The 25,241-nt window shown below is 43.1% G+C and overlaps 1 protein-coding gene across 1 annotated transcript; it reads right to left on the minus strand.

The window, feature by feature from the left end:
* Positions 1-3,167: 3,167 nt before the first annotated feature.
* tm2d2 (TM2 domain containing 2) lies at positions 3,168-15,536 on the minus strand. Its single transcript, XM_065011265.1, is given in 5 exon segments — positions 3,168-3,566; positions 13,486-13,543; positions 13,546-13,591; positions 13,803-13,890; positions 15,138-15,536. Coding segments are annotated over 5 exon segments (435 nt in total). The 5' UTR covers positions 15,176-15,536; the 3' UTR covers positions 3,168-3,361.
* Positions 15,537-25,241: the final 9,705 nt, after the last annotated feature.

Genomic DNA, 25,241 nt, shown 5'->3' on the forward strand with positions numbered 1-25,241 from the left:
GGATCGCCTGGGGTGGGTTGCTGAGGAGTATTTCTGTCTGTAATAAAGCCCTTTTGAGGCCGGGCCTGGCTGCCAAGTGAGCCTTGGAGGCCCACCCATGGCTCCACCCCTGCCCAGTCATATGTAATCCATAGACTAGGACCTAATTAATTTATTTGATTTCCTCATTAACTCAGTAAAAATCTTTGAAATTGTTGCAAGTTGTTATATTTCTGTTAAAGTATAAATAAAGACAAACATTTCAATGCATAACAAAGGAATAGAAAACAATCATTGAATTATTGAGGGTAGATATGAACAGCATTACACATAGGGTCCTAATATGTCTTTAACCTCTGGTTCATGTAGTTGTTCTCAAATGAACACAACAGAACTACATTTGGAATGACATGTATTCAATGTGAACAGTATCTGTAGGTGTGACCCCTGTAGGCTAATGCAACCAGCACTATGGAAGGGTGCAAATGCCAACATCCAATATGATGTACTTTTAGTATACATCAGATGTAAAGAAAAAGAAAAAAGGACTGCGCAGAGATGATCAACGTGTAGTAGTATGATGAAAGGGGAACAGCTCAAATGTATCCTTTAGAACATTGCAAAGCTTCAGTGGATCAGCTAGAACATATATATTCATTTTTTTATTATAATTTTCATCATATGGTCATGGGCAATTCCATGGTAACAGAATGAGTCGTGGAGGACTTGGATTTTTCACTTTAAAATGTCAAAACAAAAACCAATGATTGCGAAGTTAAACAAACCATACAACTCGATGCACAAGGACTACTTTTAACAACTTCCACTGACAATTTTACAAAAACATTTATTTGAAGAGCAAGTGGCGGTGCAAAGTTCGATAACAGAAGGACAGTGTGTGGCGTTTGTGCAGAGTCATCCTGTTAAACTTTGCATCTGCACTGTTCTTCAAGTAAATGTGTTGTGAAATTGCCCTCGGACATCGTAGATGTTGTGTAGCTTGTGCACGCATACAATCGCATAAATGAAACATATAGATTTAAGCTTTCATATAGACAACATAGCAAACCATTTCCTTTGCTTAAAACAGTTCAGTGGTCTAACCTTTAGACCCAAAGTCTTTCAAAACAAAGCAGAGAAATCTATAGCAGCCTACTGAAGGCAAAAGGTTTCGAACATGCCAGCCACTCAACCATGCCCCTGGTCCAGACATCATTTGCTCATACTTCTCGTTTTCCCATGGTGAGAGAAAAGACTGAGGAAATTGCGTTAACGGCCGACACGTTGGTTATTATGGTGCGATTAATGGTCATCTGTGGCATGCGCAAAACAAAGCGATAGCATGTCAGGTGTCAAGATTCTCTAGGAGAATCGGATAGAAAGGCATCCGACACGTGGTCAAAACTGCTCTTAACTGGAATTCACAAAGCTCTTTGCAACCTTCTCCTCCCTCCTGAATCCTCCTCCCCCTCCCCCCCCCCCTCCTCCCTCTCTGCAGATGACTTCGTCAACCATTTTGAAAAGAAGGTCGACGACATCCGATCCTCGTTTGCTAAGTCAAACGACACCGCTGGTTCTGCTCACACTGCCCTACCCTGTGCTCTGACCTCTTTCTCCCCCCTCTCTCCAGATGAAATCTCGCGTCTTGTGACGGCCGGCCGCCCAACAACCTGCCCGCTTGACCCTATCCCCTCCTCTCTTCTCCAGACCATTTCCGGAGACCTTCTCCCTTACCTCACCTCGCTCATCAACTCATCCCTGACCGCTGGCTACGTCCCTTCCGTCTTCAAGAGAGCGAGAGTTGCACCCCTTCTGAAAAAACCTACACTCGATCCCTCCGATGTCAACAACTACAGACCAGTATCCCTTCTTTCTTTTCTCTCCAAAACTCTTGAACGTGCCGTCCTTGGCCAGCTCTCCCGCTATCTCTCTCAGAATGACCTTCTTGATCCAAATCAGTCAGGTTTCAAGACTAGTCATTCAACTGTGTATCACGGAGGCGCTCCGCACTGCTAAAGCTAACTCTCTCTCCTCTGCTCTCATCCTTCTAGACCTATCGGCTGCCTTCGATACTGTGAACCATCAGATCCTCCTCTCCACCCTCTCCGAGTTGGGCATCTCCGGCGCGGCCCACGCTTGGATTGCGTCCTACCTGACAGGTCGCTCCTACCAGGTGGCGTGGCGAGAATCCGTCTCCACACCACGTGCTCTCACCACTGGTGTCCCCCAGGGCTCTGTTCTAGGCCCTCTCCTATTCTCGCTATACACCAAGTCACTTGGCTCTGTCATAACCTCACATGGTCTCTCCTATCATTGCTATGCAGACGACACACAATTAATCTTCTCCTTTCCCCCTTCTGATGATCAGGTGGCGAATCGCATCTCTGCATGTCTGGCAGACATATCAGTGTGGATGACAGATCACCACCTCAAGCTGAACCTCGGCAAGACGGAGCTGCTCTTCCTCCCGGGGAAGGACTGCCCGTTCCATGATCTCGCCATCACGGTTGACAACTCCATTGTGTCCTCCTCCCAGAGCGCTAAGAACCTTGGCGTGATCCTGGACAACACCCTGTCGTTCTCAACTAACATCAAGGCGGTGGCCCGTTCCTGTAGGTTCATGCTCTACAACATCCGCAGAGTACGACCCTGCCTCACACAGGAAGCGGCGCAGGTACTAATCCAGGCACTCGTCATCTCCCGTCTGGATTACTGCAACTCGCTGTTGGCTGGGCTCCCTGCCTGTGCCATTAAACCCCTACAACTCATCCAGAACGCCGCAGCCCGTCTGGTGTTCAACCTTCCCAAGTTCTCTCACGTCACCCCGCTCCTCCGCTCTCTCCACTGGCTTCCAGTTGAAGCTCGCATCCGCTACAAGACCATGGTGCTTGCCTACGGAGCTGTGAGGGGAACGGCACCTCAGTACCTCCAGGCTCTGATCAGGCCCTACACCCAAACAAGGGCACTGCGTTCATCCACCTCTGGCCTGCTCGCCTCCCTACCACTGAGGAAGTACAGTTCCCCCTCAGCCCAGTCAAAACTGTTCGCTGCTCTGGCCCCCCAATGGTGGAACAAACTCCCTCACGACGCCAGGACAGCGGAGTCAATCACCACCTTCCGGAGACACCTGAAACCCCACCTCTTTAAGGAATACCTAGGATAGGATAAAGTAATCCCTCTCACCCCCCTTAAAAGATTTAGATGCACTACTGTTCCACTGGATGTCATAAGGTGAATGCACCAATTTGTAAGTCGCTCTGGATAAGAGCGTCTGCTAAATGACTTAAATGTAAATGTAAATATAAATAAGCAAAAGGTAAATATTCTGCCCGCATCTCTGCAATGTAAACCCACCTTAAAAGGTCTTCAACCCATGCTGGTCTCAGTAGAAGGTGCACCAGTTGCTGTTGTCACTAGGCATCAGGCCTCCGGTGAGGAGATCCACGAGCCACCAGATGCCCAGGCCTCCTAGGGTCAGCAGCATGCCCACAGCTGTGCCTGTGTGCCCCAGGCAGAACCGGTCCACTCCAAAGCACCCCAGGAAGAAGGAATACAGCAGAGTGGTGATGAAATAGTGGCCAGCGTATCTGAAATCACAAGGGAGAGGTGTCAATAACATGAAGGAATGGCCAGGTGAGCCCATTAAAAGTGATGTAAAAGGTCTCCTAATTGGGCGCATTATTATGAACTTCCAATGCCATTCATATATTGGTTTGTAAATAATTCTCTCTAGTGGTGAAGCTACACCACATGACCAAAAGTATGTGGGCACCTGCTCGTCAAACATCTCATTCCAAAATCATGTGAATTAATATGGAGTTGGTCCCCCCTTTGCTGCTGTAACAGCCTTCACTCTTCTGGGAAGGATTTCCACTAGATGTTGGAACATTGCAGCGGGGACTTGCTTCCATTCAGCCACAAGAGCTTTAGTGATGTTGGGCAATTATGCCTGGCTCGCAGTCGACGTTCCAATTCATCCCGAAGGTGGTCAATGGAGTTGATGTCAGGGCTCTGTGCAGGCCAGTCAAGTTCTTCCACACCGATCAACAAACCATTTCTGTATGGACCTCGCTTTGTGCACAGGGCTCATGCTGAAACAGCATGACCCCCAAACTGTTGCCACAAAGTTGGAAGCACAGAATCGTCCAGAATGTCATTGTATGCTGTAGCGTTAAGATTTCCCAGATTTGTCCATCAGACTGCCAGATGGTGTAGCGTGATTCATCACTCCAAAGAACGCGTTTCAACTGCTCCAGAGTTCAATGGAAGCGAGCTTTACACCACTCCAGCTGGCGTTTGACATTGTGCATGGCGTTCTTAGGCTTGTGTGCGGCTGCTCAGTCATGGAAACCCATTCCATGAAGCTCCCGACGAACAATTATTGTGCCGACGTTGCTTCCAGAGGCAGTTTGGAACTCGTTAGTGAGCGTTGCAACCGAGGACAGATGATTTTTACGCAATGCACACTTCAGTGGTCCCGTTCTGTGAGATTGTGTGGCCTACCACTTTGCGGCTGAGCCGTTGTTGCTCCTAGATGTTTCCACTTCACAATTGCAGTTGATCGGGGCAGTTATAGCAGGGCAGAAATTTGGCAAACTGACTTGTTGGAAAGGTGGATTGCTATGACGGTGCCACGTTGAAAGTCACTGAGTCCAATCTCCATGTTTGTCTATGGAGATTGCATAGTTGTATGCTCGATTTTAAACACCTGTCCGCAACGGGTGTGGTCAGAAATAGCCGAATCCACTAATTTGAAGGGGTGTCCACATACACTATATATACAAAAGTATGTTAGCTTCTGAAACAACTTCCATTTCCAATAAAGGAAACACCAGCATAAAGTATCTTAGTGTGTTGAGACACCACGAGCTGCCAGAACAGTGTCAATGCTCCAAGTGTCTTGAACTCAGAGGGATGTGACACCCTTCTCCACGAGAAATTCTATAATTTGGTATTTTGTTGATGGAAAATGCTGTCTCAGACACCGGTCCAGAATCTCCCATAACGGGTTAAATTGGGTTGAGATCTGGTGGTCGAGACAACCTTGGCATATGGTTTAGATCAGTGGTCACAAACCATTCGACCACGCTCTATCTCCAAGGCATTCCTAGTCGATCACCAAACATTTCTGTAAAAAAAATCAAACCATTGCGTTCCTTAGCACCGGGAAGGATAGTGTTCCCAGTGTTTTGAACCATTTCATGTGTCTGAAGGTAGAATTGCGCCCATCCGGAGAGCAGGCCCGGAGAGCAAATCAAGTGCGCCTATAGGCATACCGCTGGCCAATCAGACAGCTCAGATCGCCACGTCTGCACAGATTTCTCAAGCCATAGACTGTAAAAAGAAACCTCAAAACGCACAGCAAAGTTGATACTGTGAGACTTCAAAACCATGACTAGAGAGAGACTCAACGAATATACAGCAAAGAGCTGCTGTTTTTATGAGTATGTTCATGTTTAAAGTTGTTATTCAGCACTTATAAGCCATAAAGTGTACGTTCACCTACTTCCACTCACGCCACAACCAGCGCTGCAGCTGCAATGAATGAGCAGAGTAAAGTGTTCTGATTAGCTTTCTTATTATTTGCAGCTTGTGTCTTTTTGAATATGGAAGAATATTTCACTTTCTCCAGTCATAGGATTAACAACAGGAATTGGTGCATGAGGTAGAAATAATGCAGTGCGACATGAGTTTCGCCATCAGCCAGAAGACTGTCTCCCCTTTTCTCAGCAGAGGGAGAGTGGAGGGACGGTGAGTCAGGTGAGAGGCAACCTCACCACTGCTCTAGGGCTAGGAGATATGGAATTAATTCTAATGTATGGTTTTGAGCGATATTCCAAATGCCTGTCTCGCAAGGTTATTGTTTTTCGTTTTTATGAGTGTTTGTTCTCATGTTGTATTTTTTGGTCTCATCTCCTTCGCTCATCTGTGCTGTGTGGAACTCTCATTTACCACAGAGATGTAAATAATGAAGAGATGCACGTCTCGGCCCTAACAATGGGAGTCGTTGTCCCAAAGGCGGGAAGGCAAGGCGACAAGCTCAGGTCCAAAATAAGCCCATAGAAATGCATTGGATTTATTTTGGACAGATTTTAGCGAGAGTGAAACCTCTATGGCTTACACACACCAACCCATTGACCTGTCTCTCACGCCAACCAAGTTGAGAGATCACGTCTTCCTCTCTGACAAGCGGTTTCAACTCATTATTTTCATTTGAGGTTTGGTCCAACAAAATCGGTCATATGGACACCGAAACACATTGAGACATTATTTTAATGTGATAACTTTTCTAACAATACCCTTTTTATGTCTCAACTCCTCAAATTGCATGCAGAGCAGACACTACTAAAACAAGAGTATCAATGAACATTGATTCTGGGAAATGAATGCTCAGTTTGTCCTTGGGGTACCACATACCACTAGCAGCATTTTAGCCAAAGACTGTTATACTAGCTATCTAGTCTTTTATAAATGTGCAATAAGCATAAAACAATTATTTTAGGAAATGGCAACTCCTTCTCATTCTGAGAAATAAGGTAGGCCACTTGATTTCAACATCTGAACAAAGTGGACATGCTAACATGCTTTTCAAACAGAAGTGATGTGTGTTCATAACATTTAAACTGTTCAACCTTGTTAGCTAGCAATTATACAACAGGTGGTTCTAATCCTGAATGCTGATTGGTTAAAACCGCATTCCAGCCAGTATCTATTCCACAAGTTACCACTGGCTAAGTCTATGTCGTTAAAATGCCTATTTACTCTGTACCATCTGACTGCGCAATCCACTGTCATCAGCCCAACCAGGCAATTTATGAACTTGAGCTCCACTATAAAAAGCATCTAGACATTATCTCACATTTCTTTTAGACTAACATTTAGTTTTCAATAGCAGAGATTTGATTTGTATAAACCCTACTGTCTGTCTCTCCAACATTTGCAACATTGTTTCATTATTAAAATTCAATCTCCAGCTGTCCCATAGTAATCAACGTGTCGGGAGTCAGGACAAGACAGACAGGAAGCGTTTCTCAGACAGTCTAAATCATGAGTCACCTGGCATTTTTATGGATATATACAAAGAAATGTCAATTAAGAAAAGGCCAAACAAAACAAAGTGCAGCAAGTTTGCAGTCTTTCCAGGTTCCGTTTGAAGTGATCTTTTTAGCTGTGTTGTTGTCTAGCTCCTCTGAACAACAGTGTCCTGATGAGTGAGCACATTTTCTATGCCAGGGTGAAATTGTGCCTCATTAGCTCATGCTTATGGATGTATCCAATTAAAATGTCACTAGGAAACAGCTTAAACAAATGCAGCTACTGTTGTTATTCTGGCTGCACTGTTTGACGTGACTAAGTTAGCCATAGTTGGCTAACTAGTAAGCAAGGGATAAGAACGTTTCCAGCCTGTATGGCAATGGAACATTTACAACGAACGACTGGGTTGCGTCTCTGGCAACCGAACTTTCCATTATATCCTCCAAACAGCGGCTTCCCTGGCATTATCACTTTTATACAACGTGTTACCAACATTTTTTTAATTGAACCTTTATGTATTTAACTAGGCAAGTCAGTTAAGAACCACCTACTGGGGAACAGTGGGTTAACTGCCTTGTTCAGGGGCAGAACGACAGATTTTTACATTGTCAGCTCGGGGATTCGATTTAGCAACCTTTCGGTTCCTGGCCCAACGTTCTAACCACTAGGCTACCTGCCGCCCCAAATAATGATTGACCTATTTTCATTGAAGTTGTTTTTATGAATTTATTCATACCATTTCATCCTCACTCACACATGTTACTGTCAAATTCAACACAACAAAAGCAATATCTTTGGGCTACACTGCACGTTATTACATTGTACACGTTTTGCCTGTGGACATCTGTTCTACAATGTGCCAACAGGCACGAGACCGTTTGTGGCATACCCCTTTTTATCCACTGTATTGGAAAAAGTGAGAAATAGGGAAAGTGTGGTGATCATTTCACCTCTATAGTGCCATCCAGCTTAAGCTAGGCCCAGCTCCAGCTACACTTGATCCCTGAATCCACTTGTTTAACAAGCAACGCCTCATTTTCACCTAATTCTCTCATTCTGGTAATTAACCACATACTGTAGAGGGAAAACATTAGTATGTTAGCTAGTTAACATTTCACACATATTGCCATGGTCCAGTAAGCAACTAACATAACTTGAGAAACGGCAAGGAGTCGTATACCAGTTAATACTATAGCGAATTGGTTACTAACTAGCGAATTGGTTACTAACGTTAGATCATCTGATGTTGTAACGTTAGCTAGCTGTCTTGACTTTATTAGCCAGCTAATTTTCACACCATAAACTCAATTATTTGATCAGCTAAGTTGGCTAATGTTGCTCAACATTTCTCTGGCTAGCTAAAAGAGAATTCGATTCACCTAGCAAGATACTTTACAAAGCTAACAATTCTTGTTCCAACACACTTGCTCCATCACCTCAAACTTTCCAAACGCCAGCCCGTCTTTCGGTTACAGCTCATGAAGTACGGTTCATCACCTTCTCACCCCTGTTTCCGTGGTCAGGCTTCTCACCTACCTCTTCGTTATCGTTCTGGGGACGCGCTGCTGTAACTGGCAACCTGCCTGCCCACTCTCCGCTGCCTTTCCAGAGCGCATGCTGATGCTGTAACTAGCAAGTTGATTGTCTCTTCAGATACAGCCAATATTGCCACAAACGCGCATCGCTTGTTCGCTGACAGCCAGGAGTGATCGATCCACTTTCTTATTGGATTTACACAAATCACGTAGGTTATCTATTTTGGAATCAAAACGGCGAATTTCGCCGAAAGGTGACTAGTTTACATCCCTGATTTATTTGGGCTGCAATTTCTGAGGCTGGTAACTAATGAACTTATCCTCTGCAGCAGAGGTAACTCTGGGTCTTCCTTCCCTCTGGCGGTCCTCGTGAGAGACAGTTTCATCATAGCGCTTGATGGCTTTTGCGACTGCACTTGAAGAATCTTTCAAAGTTATTGGCATTTTCCAGATTGACTGACCTTCCTTCACGTCTTAAAGTAATGGGCTGTCATTTCTCTTTCCTTATTTGAACTGTTCTTGCCATAATATGGACTTGGTCTTTTACCAAATAGGGTTCTCTTCTGTATACCACCTCTACCATTTCACAACACAACTAATTTGCTGAAACGCATTAAGGAGGAAAGAAATTCCACAAATTAACTGAAGGCACACCTGTTAATTGGAAAGCATTCCAGGTGACTACCTCATGAAGCTGGTTCAGAGAATGCCAAAAGTGTGCAAAGTTGTCATCAAGGCAAAGGTTGGCTACTTTGAAGAATCTCAAATATATTTTGATTTGTTAAACACTTTTTGGTTACTACATGATTGTTATGATGTTATTTCATAGTTGTGATGTCTTCACTATTATTCTACAATGTAGAAAATAGTATAAAAATAAAGAAAAACTCTTGAATGAGTAGGCGTCTAAACTTTTGACTTGTACTGTATATTATGTTCACTCAGCTGGGCCTCACAAGTAATACAACAGACACTTCAGGCGCCGACAGAGATGGCCGCCTCGCTTCGCGTTCTTAGGAAACTACGTAGTATTTTGTTTTTTTATGTATTATTTCTTACACTGTTACCCCAGGAAATATTAAGTCTCATTACACACAGCCGGGAGGAACTATTGGATATAAGAGTAACGTCAACTTACCAACATTACGACCAGGAATACGACCTTCCTGAAGCGGATCCTCTGTTTGATCCACCACCCAAGACAATGGATCGGATCCCAGCAGGAGACCAAAAACAACGGCGCCGCAGAAGGGGCAGACGGAGCGGTTTTCTGGTCAGGCTCCATAGACGGGCACATCGCCCACTGCTCCCGAGTATACTACCAGCCAACGTACAGTCTCTTGACAACAGGTAGACAAAATCCGAGCAAGGGTTGCCTTCCAGAGAGACATCAGAGGTTGTAACATTCTCGGTTTCAAGGAAACATGCCTCACTCGGGATACGTTATCGGAGTCGGTACAGCCACCTGGTTTCTTCACGCATCGCACCGACAGAAACAAACATCTCTCTGGTAAGAAGAAGGTCGGGGGTGTATGCCTTATGATTAACGAGTCGAACAACATTGATGTATACGCTGATTCGGGAAGCGAGTTTATTAGCAACTGCATCTGTGATGTTGTACCACCAGCAACTATTAAAACAGTCCAACCAGAAACCGTGGATTGGTGGCAGCATTCGCGCAAAACTGAAAGAGCGAAACACTGCTTTTAATCAGGGCAAGGCAACCTGAAACATGACCGAATACAAACAGTGTAGCTATTCCCTCCACAAGGCAATCAAGCTAAGCGTCAGTATAGAGACAAAGTAGAGTCGCAATTCAACGGCTCAGAGGAATGTGGCAGGGTCAACAGTCAATCACAGACTACAAAAAGAAAACCAGCCCCATCGCAGACCCCGATGTCCTGCTCCCAGAGCAAACTAAACAACCTTTTCGCTCGCTTTGAGGACCATACAGTGCCAGCGATTACGGCCCTCTACCAAAACCTGCAGACTCTCCTTCACCGCAGCCAATGTGAGTAAAACATTTAAACGTGTTAACCCTCGCAAGGCTGCCGGCCCAGACAGCATCACTAGCCGCGTCAGAGCATGTGCAGACCAGCTGGCTGGTGTGTTTACGGACATATTCAATCAATCCCTATCCCAGTCTGCTGTTCCCACATGCTTCAAGAGGGCCACCATTGTTCCTGTTCCCAAGAAAGCTAAGGTAACGGAGCTAAACGACTATCGCCCCGCAGCACTCACTTCAGTCATCATGAAGTGCTTTGAGAGACTAGTCAAGGATCATATCATATCCACCCTACCTGACACCCTAGACCCACTCCAATTTGCTTACCGCCCCAAAAGGTCCACAGATGACGCAATCGCAACCACACTGTCCTAACCCATCTGGACAAGAGGAATACCTATGTGAGAATGCTGTTCATTGACTACAGCTCAGCATTTAACACCATAGTACCCTCCAAACTCGTCATTAAGCTTGAGACCCTGGATCTCAACCCCACCCTGTGCAACTGGGTCTTGGACTTTGACAGGCCGCAGCCAGGTGGTGAGGGTAGGAAACAACATCTCCACCCCACTGCCCCTCAACACTGGGGCCCCACAAGGGTGCGTTCTCAGCCCTTTCCTGTACTCCCTGTTCACCCATGACTGCGTGGCCATGCACGCCTCCAACTCTATCATCAAGTTTGCAGACGACACTACAGTGGTAGTCTTGATTACCAACAATGACGAGACGGCCTAAAGGGAGGTGAGGGCCCTCGGAGTGTGGTGTCAGGAAAACAACCTAACACTCAACGTCAACAAAACAAGAAGATGAGGACTTCAGGAAACAGCAGAGGGAGCACCCCCCTAGCCACATCGACGGGACAGTAATGGAGAAGATGGAAAGTTAAGTTCCTCGGCATACACATCACGGACAAACTGAAATGGTCCACCCACACAGACAGTGTGGTGAAGAAGGCGCAACAGTGTCTCTTTAACCTCAGGAGGCTGAAGAAATGTGGCTTGTCACCAACATCCCGTCGGGCTGTATCACCGACTGGTACAGAAACTGCTCTGCGCACAACCGCAAGGCTCTCCAGAGGGTAGTTAGGTCTGCACAACGCATCACCGGGGGCAAACTACCTGCCCTCCAAGACACCTACACCACCCGATGTCACAGGAAGGCCAAAAAGATCATCAAGGACAACAACCACCCGAGCCACTGCCTGTTCACCCCGCTATCATCCACAAGGCGAGATCAGTACAGGTGCATCAAAGCTGGGACCGAGGGACTGAAAAACAACTTCTATCTCAAGGCCATCAGACTGTTAAACAGCCATTACTAACATTGAGTGGCTGCTGCCAACATACTGACTCAAATAACTAAAAATTGGATGTAATAAATTTATTACTAGTCACTTTAAACAATGCCACTTTATATAATGTTTACATACCCTACATTACTCATCTCACATGTATATACTGAACTCTATAACATCAACTGCATCTTGCCTATGCCGTTTGGCCATCGCTCATGCATATATTTATATGTACATATTCCTATTCATTCCTTATACACACACACACACGTGTAAGGTAGTTGTTGTGAAATTGTCAGATTACTTGTTAGATATTACTGCATGGTCGGAACTAGAAGCACAAGCATTTCGCTACACTCGCATTAACATCTGCTAACCATGTGTATGTGACCAACATTGTATTTGAAATGATCAATGACCAGTGTGATTCTATACATAAAAAAAAATTCTATACAATTTCTAAATAGTCTAAGAACAAAATTGTCCGGACAATTCAAGCATAGACAGTATGCAGAGATCATTTATTGGGCTTATAGCCTACTGCACAAACCTCATTACTATAGAATTGGTTAATGTTGCATAGGCTTACAAAAATAATGTAAAAATCTGAGCAGTAGATCGGTTTGCCTTTTGACTCAAAGTGATCTTGAGAAAAAAGTTTGGTGACCATTGGTTTGGATAATTTTCATGCTTATCAAACCATTCAGTGACCACATCCTCTCCTAATAAGGGACTAATTCAGAACTGGGACACCAGGTGAGTGCAATTAACTACCAGGTAGACACCAAAAAATATACAGTTCAAGTCAGAAGTTTACACACAACTCCACAAATTACTTGTTAACAAACTATAGTTTTGGCAAGTCGGTTACATCTACTTTGTGCATGACAAGTAATTTTTCCAACAATTGTTTACATATTATTTCCCTTATAATTCACTGTAACACAATACCAGTGGGTCATATGTTTACATACACTAAGTTGACTGTGCCTTTAAATAGCTTGTAAAATTCAAGAACATTATGTCATGGCTTTAGAAGCTTCTGATAGGATAATTGACATCATTTGAGTCAATTGGAGGTGTACCTGTGGATGTATTTCAAGGCTTACCTTCAAACTCAGTACCTCTTTGCTTGACATCATTGGAAAATCAACAACAACAAAAATCAGCCAAGACCTCAGAAAAAGTCTGGTTCATCTTTGGGAGCAATTTCCAAACACCTGAAGGTACCACGTTCAGCTGTACAAACAATGGTGCACAAGTATAAACACCATGGGACCACGCAGCCATCATACCGCTCAGAAAGGAGACGCGTTCTGTCTCCTAAAGGTGAATGTACTTTGGTGCAAATAAATCCCAGAAAAACAGTAAAGGACCTTGTGAAAATGCTGGAGGAAACAGGTACAAAAAACTTCCGACTTCAACTGTAAGTGTTTCGGCCCTCATGAACCAGAATTGAACAGCTCTGATATATAGCATTGACCTCCAAGCAGGTATTTCAAATCTGTTGAATGATGAAGTCAGGCAGGTGTCTCAGTAGCGTAAACTGGGAATGACTATCATCATGTAACAACAAACAATGACTGATGAGCTTGTCAGAAACTGCAGTCAAGTACAGCAGCTAGATTCTCCCTTACTTGATGCATGGCTCATTCCCTCTCAGGAACTCCCTGGGTCCAGCACACTCAATGTCGTGCAGATGACTGGTGTGTGATTCACATCTTTGTGTACCTGCACTCCAAACTAAACAAAGGTGGTGATTTAGTTGAATAACAGATGAAATCACACAATGTTCACGCACAGAAATTGACGGAATACCAAAAATCGAAACAATGTTCAACCGTGCCAGTTTGCCCATCTGTTTTTGACTGACTAGTCAATGTACTAGCAGAATAGAAAGCCACACACAGATTGAGTGAGAGCGGGAGGGCCTATCCACTACGGTTTGACATACCTTCCAACAACCATGTCCCATCTCCAGAATGGCAGTGGAGTTCTGTGCATGGTCCACTGGATCTTGACAGGGTATGAACTCCTCAAGTCTTCACATGCCGACAGAAAAGGGAAAAATGTAAATGTGTATTCTGTCTATTTTTGTGTACCACATTAGAAAACGGGCTGGGCAAACAGGGAGCTAAGACACTCAAAAAAAAAGCAAGAGGTGACAGACCAACTTAGAGAGCAGTCTCAAAGCAATTTGTTGTGGCACTGAACAAAAATATATATGCAACAATTTCAAAGATGTTACAGTTCATATAATGAAATAAGTCAATTAAAATAAATAAATTAGGCCCTAATCTAGGCATTTCACATGACTGGTAATACAGATATGCATCTGTTGGTCACAGATACCTTAAAACATTTTTTTTAAAGGGCGTGGATCAGAAAACGAGTCAGTATCTGGTGTGACCACCATTTGCCTCATGCAGCGCAACACATCTCCTTCATATAGAGTTGTTCAGGCTGTTGATTGTGGAATATTGTCCCACTCCTCTTCAATGGCTGTGCAAAGTTCCTGGATATTGGCTGGAACTGGAACACGCTGTCGTATACGTAGATCCTGAGCATCCCAAATAAGCTCTGGGAGTATGCAGGCCATGGAAGAACTAGGACAAGGAATTGCATACAGAACCTTGTAACATGGGGCTGTGCATTACCCTGCTGAAACATGAGGTGATAGTGGTGGATGAATGGCACGATCTTGTCAAGCTTTCTCTGTGCATTCAAATTGCCATTGATAAAATGCAATTTTGTTAGTAGCTTATGCCTACCCATAACCCCATCGCCACTATGGGGCACATCAGCAAGCTGCTAACCCACACAACTAGATACACGTGGCCGGTTGGACGTACTGCCAAATTCTCTAAAACTACTTTGGAGATGGCTTATGGTAGAGAAATTAATATTCAATTCTCTGGCAACAGCTCTGGTGGACATTCCTGCAGTCAGCATGCCAATTGCATACTCCCTCTAGCATTATGTTATGTAACAAAATGTCACATTTTAGAGGGGCCTTTTATTGTCCCCAACACAAGGTGCATATGTGTAATGATCATACCATTCAATCAGCTTCTCAATATGCCACACCTGTCAGGAGGATGGATTATCTTGATAAAAGGAAAAATGCTCACTATCACAGATGTAAACAAATATGTGCACAACATTTGAGAGAAACAACACTTTTGTGCATATGGAACATTTCTGGGATCTTTTATTTCAGCTCATGAAACATGGGACCAACACTTTACGTGTTACGTTTATTTGTTTAGTGTATAAATGTAATACTTACCGATGGCTGCAGAAGACAACTGTATTCCTTCCAAACATTGCAAAAGCAACACTGTTAGTAGCAAGATAACTTGACCGCAAAGAAGAATGTAGCTGACCGAAATCCTAGCCACCTTCTCAACTTTGGTTGAACTGCGGCTATTACTAGCTATAGCTTGCTTGTTGCGCCATTGGATTGGAGAAACGTCAGCAAGCAATGCCAATGGCTAACTAACCGTTAGCTAGCTGTAACGTTAGAACTAGCTAAGAACTGATCATATTTTATTGCTATCTACCAGTATCCTGCCAGATAGTTTGGTTAATATAGCTAGATTACATTGATTAATGTTGCATACAATCTTATTTCATATTTTATTCAAAGATGAGTTATGTTATTTTATCCAGCTGGGAAGAAACTGGATGTGACGTCAACGAGAGCGCTGATTCTTCAAAAATTTCTGTGGATTTTATATCGCATTTGGCAACCAACTTTAAGGTGTATTACCGCCACCAATTGGACTGGAGTGTGAACCAGAGACAGTGAAGGTCTAAATCCTACCCAATAATCTCGTCTCCCAAAGGAAACGACATACAAAATGAAACACTACATCTGCTGAAGATTTCCCCAGCAGTTTCACTTAATCCTGACTCTTCAACCCCATTACTCCTCAAATCTAATAACAATCGCTCCCTTTCTCTCACATATTTCTGGCACTGAAATAGAACATGTTTCACTGTCTCCATCTCCTCCTGACAATGATCACACCTCCCAGTCGGATGTTTCCCCACCAATTTCAATGTTATATTTAGCCTTGTGACTACACTATCCTCCCTTCTCTCTCAGCCAGAGGACCTCCCTGCCCCCACCTTTTCCTGGATTTTGTACAGGTGTCATCCCTTTCTCTCCCTGTTCCACAACTCTTGACACTTATTTTTAACCACTGTTATTATTAACCCCTCGGATTCTGCTTTACTGATTGACAATTCCATCTCAACATTAGGATGTTTAAGAGCCTGTTTGACGATAATATCCACTTCCTCATTCCCCTCCACTCCCACGTGAGCTGGTACCCAGAGGAACATAACAAATACCACATCTGTTTCACTCTATACAAGCACTGCAAAACATACAATACATCATGTCTGCCCTGAGACACATTAATTTAAGCTCATCAGTGCTGCACAGGAGTCAGAGCGGATGACTACCCCTCAATTGTGTAAATTATCAGTTGCTATTTTTGTCACTGCCACCTTAAACTCAGGAACACTGATATATGCTCCTGTCCTCCCTGTTTTGGGATCCTTAGATCCATAATTGAATATATTCAAGAAAGCATAGTATTGTGTTCTTAAATGTTCGCTTACAAATGAATCTACTCCTCTCAGGCAACCCTAGATCTATCACTGGCTGAGGGAGAATGTCATGGTTCCACCTGTCACCAGATGGGGGCAGAGACCGTCCTAGAGACATTAACGACACTCAGGTGTGTCCTATTTACTCATTTTGATTATTTCCCTGTTAAAAGAGGTGTGTTTTTTTTGTTTTTTTGCTGAAGCTTAAAGTATGTGCTGTATGCGTATGTCTCCGGAGTGATTTTGAGACTTTGTGTTTGTATGGTTTGTCAGTGTTACTGTGATCCTTCTGTTACGGTTCCGCAGTGAAGTATTATGTTTATCCTTAACTATTGATTCCTCATCTGGTCTCTTCTCTGCACCTGTGTCCAACCTCACCAAGTCACAGAGAAACCCAGGTTGGATAGCAGAAAGAACTACAGAAGGGCTTAACTCCCTCCCAAACAACCCCATCTCTCTCACCATGCAATTGCCTATCCACCCAAAGCTTGTATTAAGATTTTGTTAATGTTCCCAGTACACTGTACGTGCACCTTTTTTTGTAGAATGTGTAGCCTTATGTCCTTGTAGATTTACCCAATATGTCATAGCTAACTGTTGTCTCAACTTTAACGGCATCTCTCCCAACTCTACCTGCATTGTTCCGCGACAGGGCTATGACCTGGATTACATCTAGCTTTTTTTTTTTAAGATGTCTGAGCTGCTGATCCATATGCTATACTTCCATAATCCATTGATTACCTTAACAGCACTATATATCTACATAAACTAAGCAAAAAAAAGAACTGTTCTCCCACTGTCAACTGTGGGAGAGTTTTCAGCAAATTTAACATGTGTCAAATATTTATATGAACATAAGATTCACCAACAGACATAAACTGAACAAGTTCCACAGACATATGACCAACAGTAATTGAATAATGTGTCCCTGAACAAAGGGGGAGTCAAAATCAACAGTAACAGTCAATATCTGGTGTGGCCACCAGCTGCATCATACAGTGCATGATTTGCCAGTTCTTGCAGAACTAAAGAAAATATGCGCTTTCTGAAAATGATATATATAAACTCAGCAAAAAATGAAACATACCTTTGTCATGACCTTGTCTTTCAAACATAATTCATAAAAATCCAAATAACTTCACAGATCTTCATTGTAAAGTGTTTATACACTGTTTCCCATGATTTTTTCAATAAACCATAAACAATTAATGAACATGCACCTGTGGAACCGTCATTAAGACACTAACCGCTTACACACGGTAGGCAATTAAAGCCACAGTTATGAAAACTTAGGACACTAAGTAGGCCATTCTACGGACTATGAAAAACACACAAAAAAAGATGCCCAGGGTCCCTGCTCATTTGCGTGAACGTGCCTTAGGCATGCTGCAAGGAGGCATGAAGACTGCAGATGTGGCCAGGGCAATAAATTGCAATGTCTGTACTGTGAGAGACCTAAGACAGCGCTACAGGGAGACCAGATGAACAGCTGATCGTCCTTGCAGTGGCAGATCACGTGTAACAACACCTGCACAAGATCGGTACATCCAAACATCACACCTGCGGGACAGGTACAGGATGGCAACAACAACTGCCCGAGTTACACCAGGAACGCACAATCTCTCCATCAGTGCTCAGACTGTCTGCAATTGGCTGAGAGAGGCTGGACTGAGGGCTTGTAGGCCTGTTGTAAGGCAGGTCCTCACCAGAAACCACGTCACCTATGGGCACAAACCCATCGTCACTGGACCAGACAGGACTGGCAAAAAGTGCTCTTCACTGACGAGTCGCGGTTTCGTCTCACCGGGGGTGATGGTCAGAATCGCGTTTATTGTCAAAAGAATGAGCGTTACAGCAAGGCCTGTACTCTGGAGCGAGATCAATTTGGAGGTAGAGGGTCCGTCATGGTTTGGGGCAGTGTGTCACAGCATCATTGGACTGAGCTTGTTGTCATTGCAGAGAATCTCAACACTGTGCAATGACATCCTCCTCCCTCATGTGGTACCCTTCCTGCAGGTTCATCCTGACATGACCCTCCAGCATGACAATGCCACCAGCCATACTGCTCGTTCTGTGCGTGATTTCCTGCAAGACAGGAATATCAGTGTTCTGCCATGGCCAGTGAAGAGCCCGGATCTCAGTCCAAATGAGCACATCTGGGACCTGTTGGATCAGAGGGTGAGGGCTAGGGCAATTCTCCCCAGAAATGTCTGGGAACTTGCAGGTGCCTCGGTGGAAGAGTGGGGTAACATCTCACAGCAAGAACTGGCAAATCTGGTGCAGCCCATTTAAGTTTGCTGAAAATGAACGCAGTTGACAGTGAGAGGACGTTTCTTTTTTTTGCTGAGTTTAGATACTTTTGTACCTGTTTCCTGCAGCATCCTCACAAGGTCCGTTGCTGTTGTTCTGGGATTGATTTGCACTTTTCGCACCAAAGTATGTTCATCTCTAGGAGACAGAACGCGTCTCCTTCCTGAGCCGTATGACGGCTGCGTGGTCCCATGGTGTTTATACTTGCGTACTATTGTTTGTACAGATAAAATTGATACCTTCAGGTGTTTGGAAATTGCTCCCAAGGATGAACCAGGCATGTGGAGGTCTACAAAAAAAAATTCTGAGGTCTTGGCTGATTTCTTTTGATTTTCCCATCATGTCAAGCAAAGAGGCACTGCGTTTGAAGGTAGGCCTTGAAATAGATCCACAGATCCACCTCCAATTGACTCAAATTATGTCAATTAGCCTGTCAGAAGCTTCTAAGGCCATGAGATCATTTTCTGCAATTTTCCAAGCTGTTTAAAGGCACAGTCAAATTAGTATACAGTCTGTAAACTTCTGACCCACTGGAATTGTGACACAGTGAATTATAAGTGAAATAATCTGTAAACAATTGTTGGAAAAATGACTTGTGTCATGCACAAAGTAGATGTCCTAACCGATTTTAACAAGAAATTTGTGGAATGGTTGAAAAACGAGCTTTAATGACTCCAACCTAAGTGTACAGTATGTAAACTTCCGAGTTCAACTGTATCTATTGCAGAACAGCAATGATCAAATACTGTACATTTTTCAGAACTTCTGATCATTGTTCTTTCATTTGTAACTGAGTTGCAGATCTTAGGCCACTTTTTTATTAACTTTAAATATATATGTCAGACACATTTCAGTTGAAGGCATTCAGCTGTACAACTGACTAGGCATCCCCCTTTCCCTTTCATCAGTGAATACAAAATTCACTGTTCAGTGGTTTTGTTCACAGAATATAACACTTGGTTTTCACCAGAAGATAAATGTGTGCAATTGCATACACTGTATCCAGCAATCAGTAACTACAAGTGCACAAAAGTCCCATCAGTGTCGTACAACAATGTAGGGATAGAGAATGAGGAATCATTTATAGTATTTGTTACAATATTGCGGACATGCAGAGACGCAGGGAATGAAGTTGGGTTACCTCTAAGCAGGAGCATCACACACCCATTATTTTATAGGAGGTCTGAAGTACAAGAGGATGGTTGGCCTGGAAGTTGGAGAATTCTTCAAACACCCGAACCAGCTTTCCTGCAATCTAGAGCCATAATCATTATGCCTAATGTTTAAAAAAAAAATGTAAGTATATTTTTCTGCATAGGTTTTCTAAGCATACATCTTTTCCTGTTCAATTGTCATTTTAATGAGGGTGTCATTCTGACTGTTGTAAATCACACATCTCAATATACTGCACTAACATGCCTAGGACATTTCATCCAAATTTCAACAGTACATGGGATCATAACACACAATCAACGCAGGCACATATCATGGCATCATAAATGACACATCTAATTTGCAAAATGCATTAACTTTCAAAACTTTAAATGATGACACAAAATTAACTAACTCCCCTCAAAAGCTACACATTGTTATATAATGAAAAGCTATTTTAATCAAGCGTTACACAATGACCCAATAAATACTAACTACATCTATCAATATACCCTAACATAACCCGCTTGCATATGTCTATGCCATTTGTTGATACTATAATTATAGTACGCACCATAAAAGGCAAGCAAACATATCACAGCATGGGCTGTTTTCCTGTTTTCATAAAATTATTTTACCAAAGATGACCAATGCAGAAAAAATGTCACTCAAGAGCATGAATATCCAAAAACAAAAGGCTTTACAGTATTTTACATTTTTACATTTTAAATGAGAGCGATCTTCCTCTATGGGCCCCTCTACCTCTCCTTTGTCCTTGCCCTCTGCATCTTGGTCCATTCGTGCAAACAGTAACTCAGAGGTGACCTCTTTTATGCATGAATAAGGACTCGTTGCCGATTGAACAAATGTGCAAAAAAGGTTTTGCACACATGCAGAAGAGGCTCATATTAATGGGAGTAATTTGTATCAGCTGTGACCAAATGTTTTAATTTTGTTTGACATGATTTACTCAGCTGATTTTTGCATCTTTTGTAGAAAGTTGTGTTTACTGTTTTGCAAAAATGTGCTTATGCACTTGCATTATGTGTGAAAGCAATGAGAATTGACTGACAGTGTTGCAAAAAAGAATAATGTAGTGCTCATTACATTATGAGGGAGATCAAGGGGACCCCAGTTTCATTAAACATGTTTTAGCAATCCCGCTCCCCCCGCAGCCCCAAGATGAATGGATTGGCCACGCTCCACTGCTTTGATTGATGCAACTAGAAGTGTCTATGCTATACTGAACAAAAATAGAAACGCAACATGCAACAATTTCAAAGATTTGGAGTTACAGTTCATAGAAGGAAATCAGTCAACTGAAATAAATTCATTCGGACCTAATCTATGGATTTCAAATGACTGTGTAGGGGCTGCAGCCATGAGTGGGCTTGGGAGGGCATAGGCCCACCCACTGGGGAGCCAGGCCCACCCACTGGGGAGCCAGGCCCAGCCTATCAGAATTAGTTTTTCCCCACAAAATGGCTTTATTAAAGACAGAAATACTTCTCAGCACCCCCAACTTTTTGCACATATGGAACATTTCTGGGATCTTTTATTTCAGAAAAGTTTGTGGTCATACACACATCCTTTGATTTCAGCTCATGAAACATGGGACCAACAATCTACATGTTGCATTTACATTTTTGTTCAGTGTAATGTAATGACCCTGGGTTTATAAGCACGGAAATCGACCCTGCCACACGAGCATTTGCGGAACAGTCGATAGCGCGCCAGACCTTGGGCTAGAAGGTCCGGCGCGCTATCGACTCCCTGCTGTTTCATTACATTGGTGTCAGAAGTGATCGAACCTTGCATCCACGACAGTGCGTTTGCTTGGCCGGCGAGCGCGTTCCTGTAAGACGTAGAGTCATAAGCTAGCGCGAGGACGTGTTCTTTGAAAGGAGGGAGTAGTGTAAATCAACCCTGCTTCACGAGCATGCTTTTGCGGCACAGTCGATAGCGCTTTTGGGCTGTTAATGTATATTGGTGTTTCGTTTTGTGTCCGATACACTCAGGGGGTTGTTACATATAATATGCAGCACGCATGAACAAAGAAAGTCATTGCAGCCTATCATTTCACTTCCCCTAGCTGTGAGAACCATGGCGTGAGCACAGGCTGACTCGGCATTGCTATAGCACAGTTGTAACGTTTGTCGTCGGAAGGAGACCAAGGTGCAGCGTGGTAAGTGTTCATGATACTTTAATTATTCAGAACACCAAACAAAAACAACAAAAGAATAACGAGCGTCACGTTCTGCATGCTTCAAAGAGCTAACAAATAAAAACAAAATCCCACAAACACCAAAAGGAGAATGACAACTTATATGTGATCCCCAATCAGAGACCACGATAAACAGCTGCCTCTGATTGGGAACCACACTCAGCAAAAAAAAACTAAGAAATAGAAAACATAGAAATAAAGAAACTAGAATGCCCACCCTAGTCACACCCTGGCCTAACCAAAATAGAGAATTAAAGCCTCTCCATCATGGCCAGGGCTTGACAGCAGCCGAATAGCCTGCCAGCAGCCTACCAAAGGTTGCACTGTGTCCATTGCAATGTAAAAAACAACACAGCTGTAACTGTTCAATAGTTAGGCTATCCATATTACCAGAGCTAGGTAGCCTAGCAGTTAGGAGCGTAGGGCCACTGGTTCAAATCCCAGAGCTGACTAGGTGAAAAATCTGTTGATGTGCCATTGAGCAAGGCATTTAACCCATAATGGCTCATCTCTGACCAAGTGGGATGTGCAAAAAACACACTTGTACATGTATGAAATAGGACAAATGTAAGCACCCAACTTCTTATCTTATTGTTCTTCATATTTCTATGTCAGATTCACAGCCGCAATTTATGAAACATGCCAAAACTTTGGAGATAACAATAGATGGCAAAGTCAAAGATACTGATTTCCCCTATCCATCTGTGGTGAAGGTTTCCCTAAATGCTTATGACATATTCAGCTCCAGAATCAGCCATATTCTAGCTAGCTGGCTAATATTTTGAATACAGTGTAGCAACAAAAGATAACATTAGCTAGCTAGGTTAGCCAGCTGTCAGTGCTCTGCTTGTTATTCTGTCTCCATTCCACATGGAAATCAACACAAAGTTCAGTAATAGATTTTGCATCTGAAAATGTTTTAAATAGGACAAATCTGAGGGCGCACGTGCCCCCTGTGGGCATGACTACTATGCCTCTTAGCAACTTCGGGTCCTGTGTGGCTCAGTTGGTAGAGCAAGGTGCTTGCAATGCCAGAATTCCCACTGGGGACAAGTACAAAGAATGTATCCACTCACTACTGTAAGTCGCTCTGGATAAGGGTGTCTGCTAAATGATTTAAATCCAAAGTCATCATCTCCAACATTGTGCAGTTCCATTATAGAGCTTTGGTGTGGATTAAGGCCTATATATTCATATCAGTTGTGTTCCTCCTCTGTATTCACCTTCTTTGTTTCTGTGTGGCAAGGGAAAGTCTACAAAACTAAGAGCAAACCAGCCAAATGTTGAATACATTGTAATGATACCGATAAATGAATCCTGCACACAATGTGCTTATTTTTATTAAATGTTTTATCAAGAATAATATTTGTTTTGATGTATATGAAATCGTTTGGTGAAATATGCATAAAAGTAGAGAAATTGCACATAATTCTGTAACTTTGGATAGTTGTACTTCCAATTTTGATCATCATGATTTATGAACATTAAAGAACATTTATTGATCTACTGGTATTTTTAAAAGACAGTCTAACTTTTGTTTTTGTTTGCTTGGTCTCAAGGGAAACTATGGTTGCATGAATCTTTTTGCAGGCATTCATTCGGGTTTCTTTTATGAATGTTTTTGCAATTTTTACAGTATAATATTGTTTTGATGATGTAACTATGTTTTGAGAAGATAACTTCATTTTGAAAAAGCATTTACTGTGGACAGTTTTGAAAATTGACAACATTGTTAAAAAAAATGCTTTTATATGATTGAGAAAGGGGATTTTATGAAACATCAAGGCTATTGATATATTGGTTTGTAAATACTGCTCTCTAGTGGTGAAGCTATGTTAGCTCCCAAAACAACTTCCATTTCCATTCAAGTCTTGAGGGATATCCTACAAAGCAAAGTTCCACATCAGCAGTTTTTCTCACTGACAGTCACTCAATTAGTCATGTCAGCTAACAATGTTTCAATTGGTCAATTAGTCTAGCCATTTATCTAAACTGGTAGGAATCCCGGCCGAATACTGACCGGGCACGCAGGGCAGGGGGCCCTGACCTCCAGGGGGCTGAAATCTGAATGCCTATAGGTACTTAGCACCTCTGCCCAGAGTGTCTGCAGTTAACTTTTGGATGTTCACATAGAACAGTTTTACCTCCGATTTGCTTTGTTTAAATACTCCAGGCCACAAGATGACAGTAGCTTGTTTGGCTTGTGCCTGTTGTAGCTAATGTAAGCTAACTAGCAAGCTGTGCTAATGTTGTTGCTAGCGAACTAGAATTTGTCGTAAGCCTTTGTTGATACTAACCAGATGGCCACAACTAGAAAACTAGCAACATTATAATTAAACCACAAAGCCTATTCCCACCCAGGAGACTGAAAAGATTTGGCATGGGTCCTCAAAAAGTTCTACAGCTGCAACATCGAGAGTATCCTGAATGGTTGCATCACTGCCTGGTATGGCAACTGCTCGACCTCCGACCGCAAGGTACTACAGAGGGCAATGCGTATGGGTAATGAGTATGGCCCAGTACATCACTGGGGCCAAGCTTCCTGCCATCCAGGACCTCTATACCAGGCAGTGTCAGAAGAAGGCCTTAAAAATTGCTCTGCTTCCGCACGGCAAGGGGTACTGGAGCGCCAAGTCTAGGTTCAAACGTCTTCTTAACAGTTTCTACCACAAGCCATAAGACTCCTGAACAGCTAATCAAATGGTTACCCAGACTATTTGCAGTGACACCCCCCCCCCCCCATCTGTGTATAGTCACTTTAACTCTAACTACATGTACATATTACCTCCATTACCTCGACTAACCTGTGCCCCCGCACATTGACTCTGTATCGGTACCCCCTGTATATAGCCTCCCTACTGTTATTTTACTGCTGCTCTTTAACCTTTTTTTTTTTTTTTTTTTTTTACTTCACTTGTTTTCTTAAAATTGCATTGTTGGTTAAGGGCTTGTAGTAAGCATTTCACTGTAAACTCTACACCTGTTGAATTCGATGTTTCAGAATTGTCTCAATGAAGAGTTCGGCGTTCGACAAGCCATTATCCACCGTTATGGTATGGATGAAGCCTGAGCTGAAATGTGAAGCCA

Source organism: Oncorhynchus nerka, linkage group LG27 (assembly GCF_034236695.1).
Source record: "Oncorhynchus nerka isolate Pitt River linkage group LG27, Oner_Uvic_2.0, whole genome shotgun sequence".
Classification (NCBI taxonomy): domain Eukaryota; kingdom Metazoa; phylum Chordata; class Actinopteri; order Salmoniformes; family Salmonidae; genus Oncorhynchus; species Oncorhynchus nerka.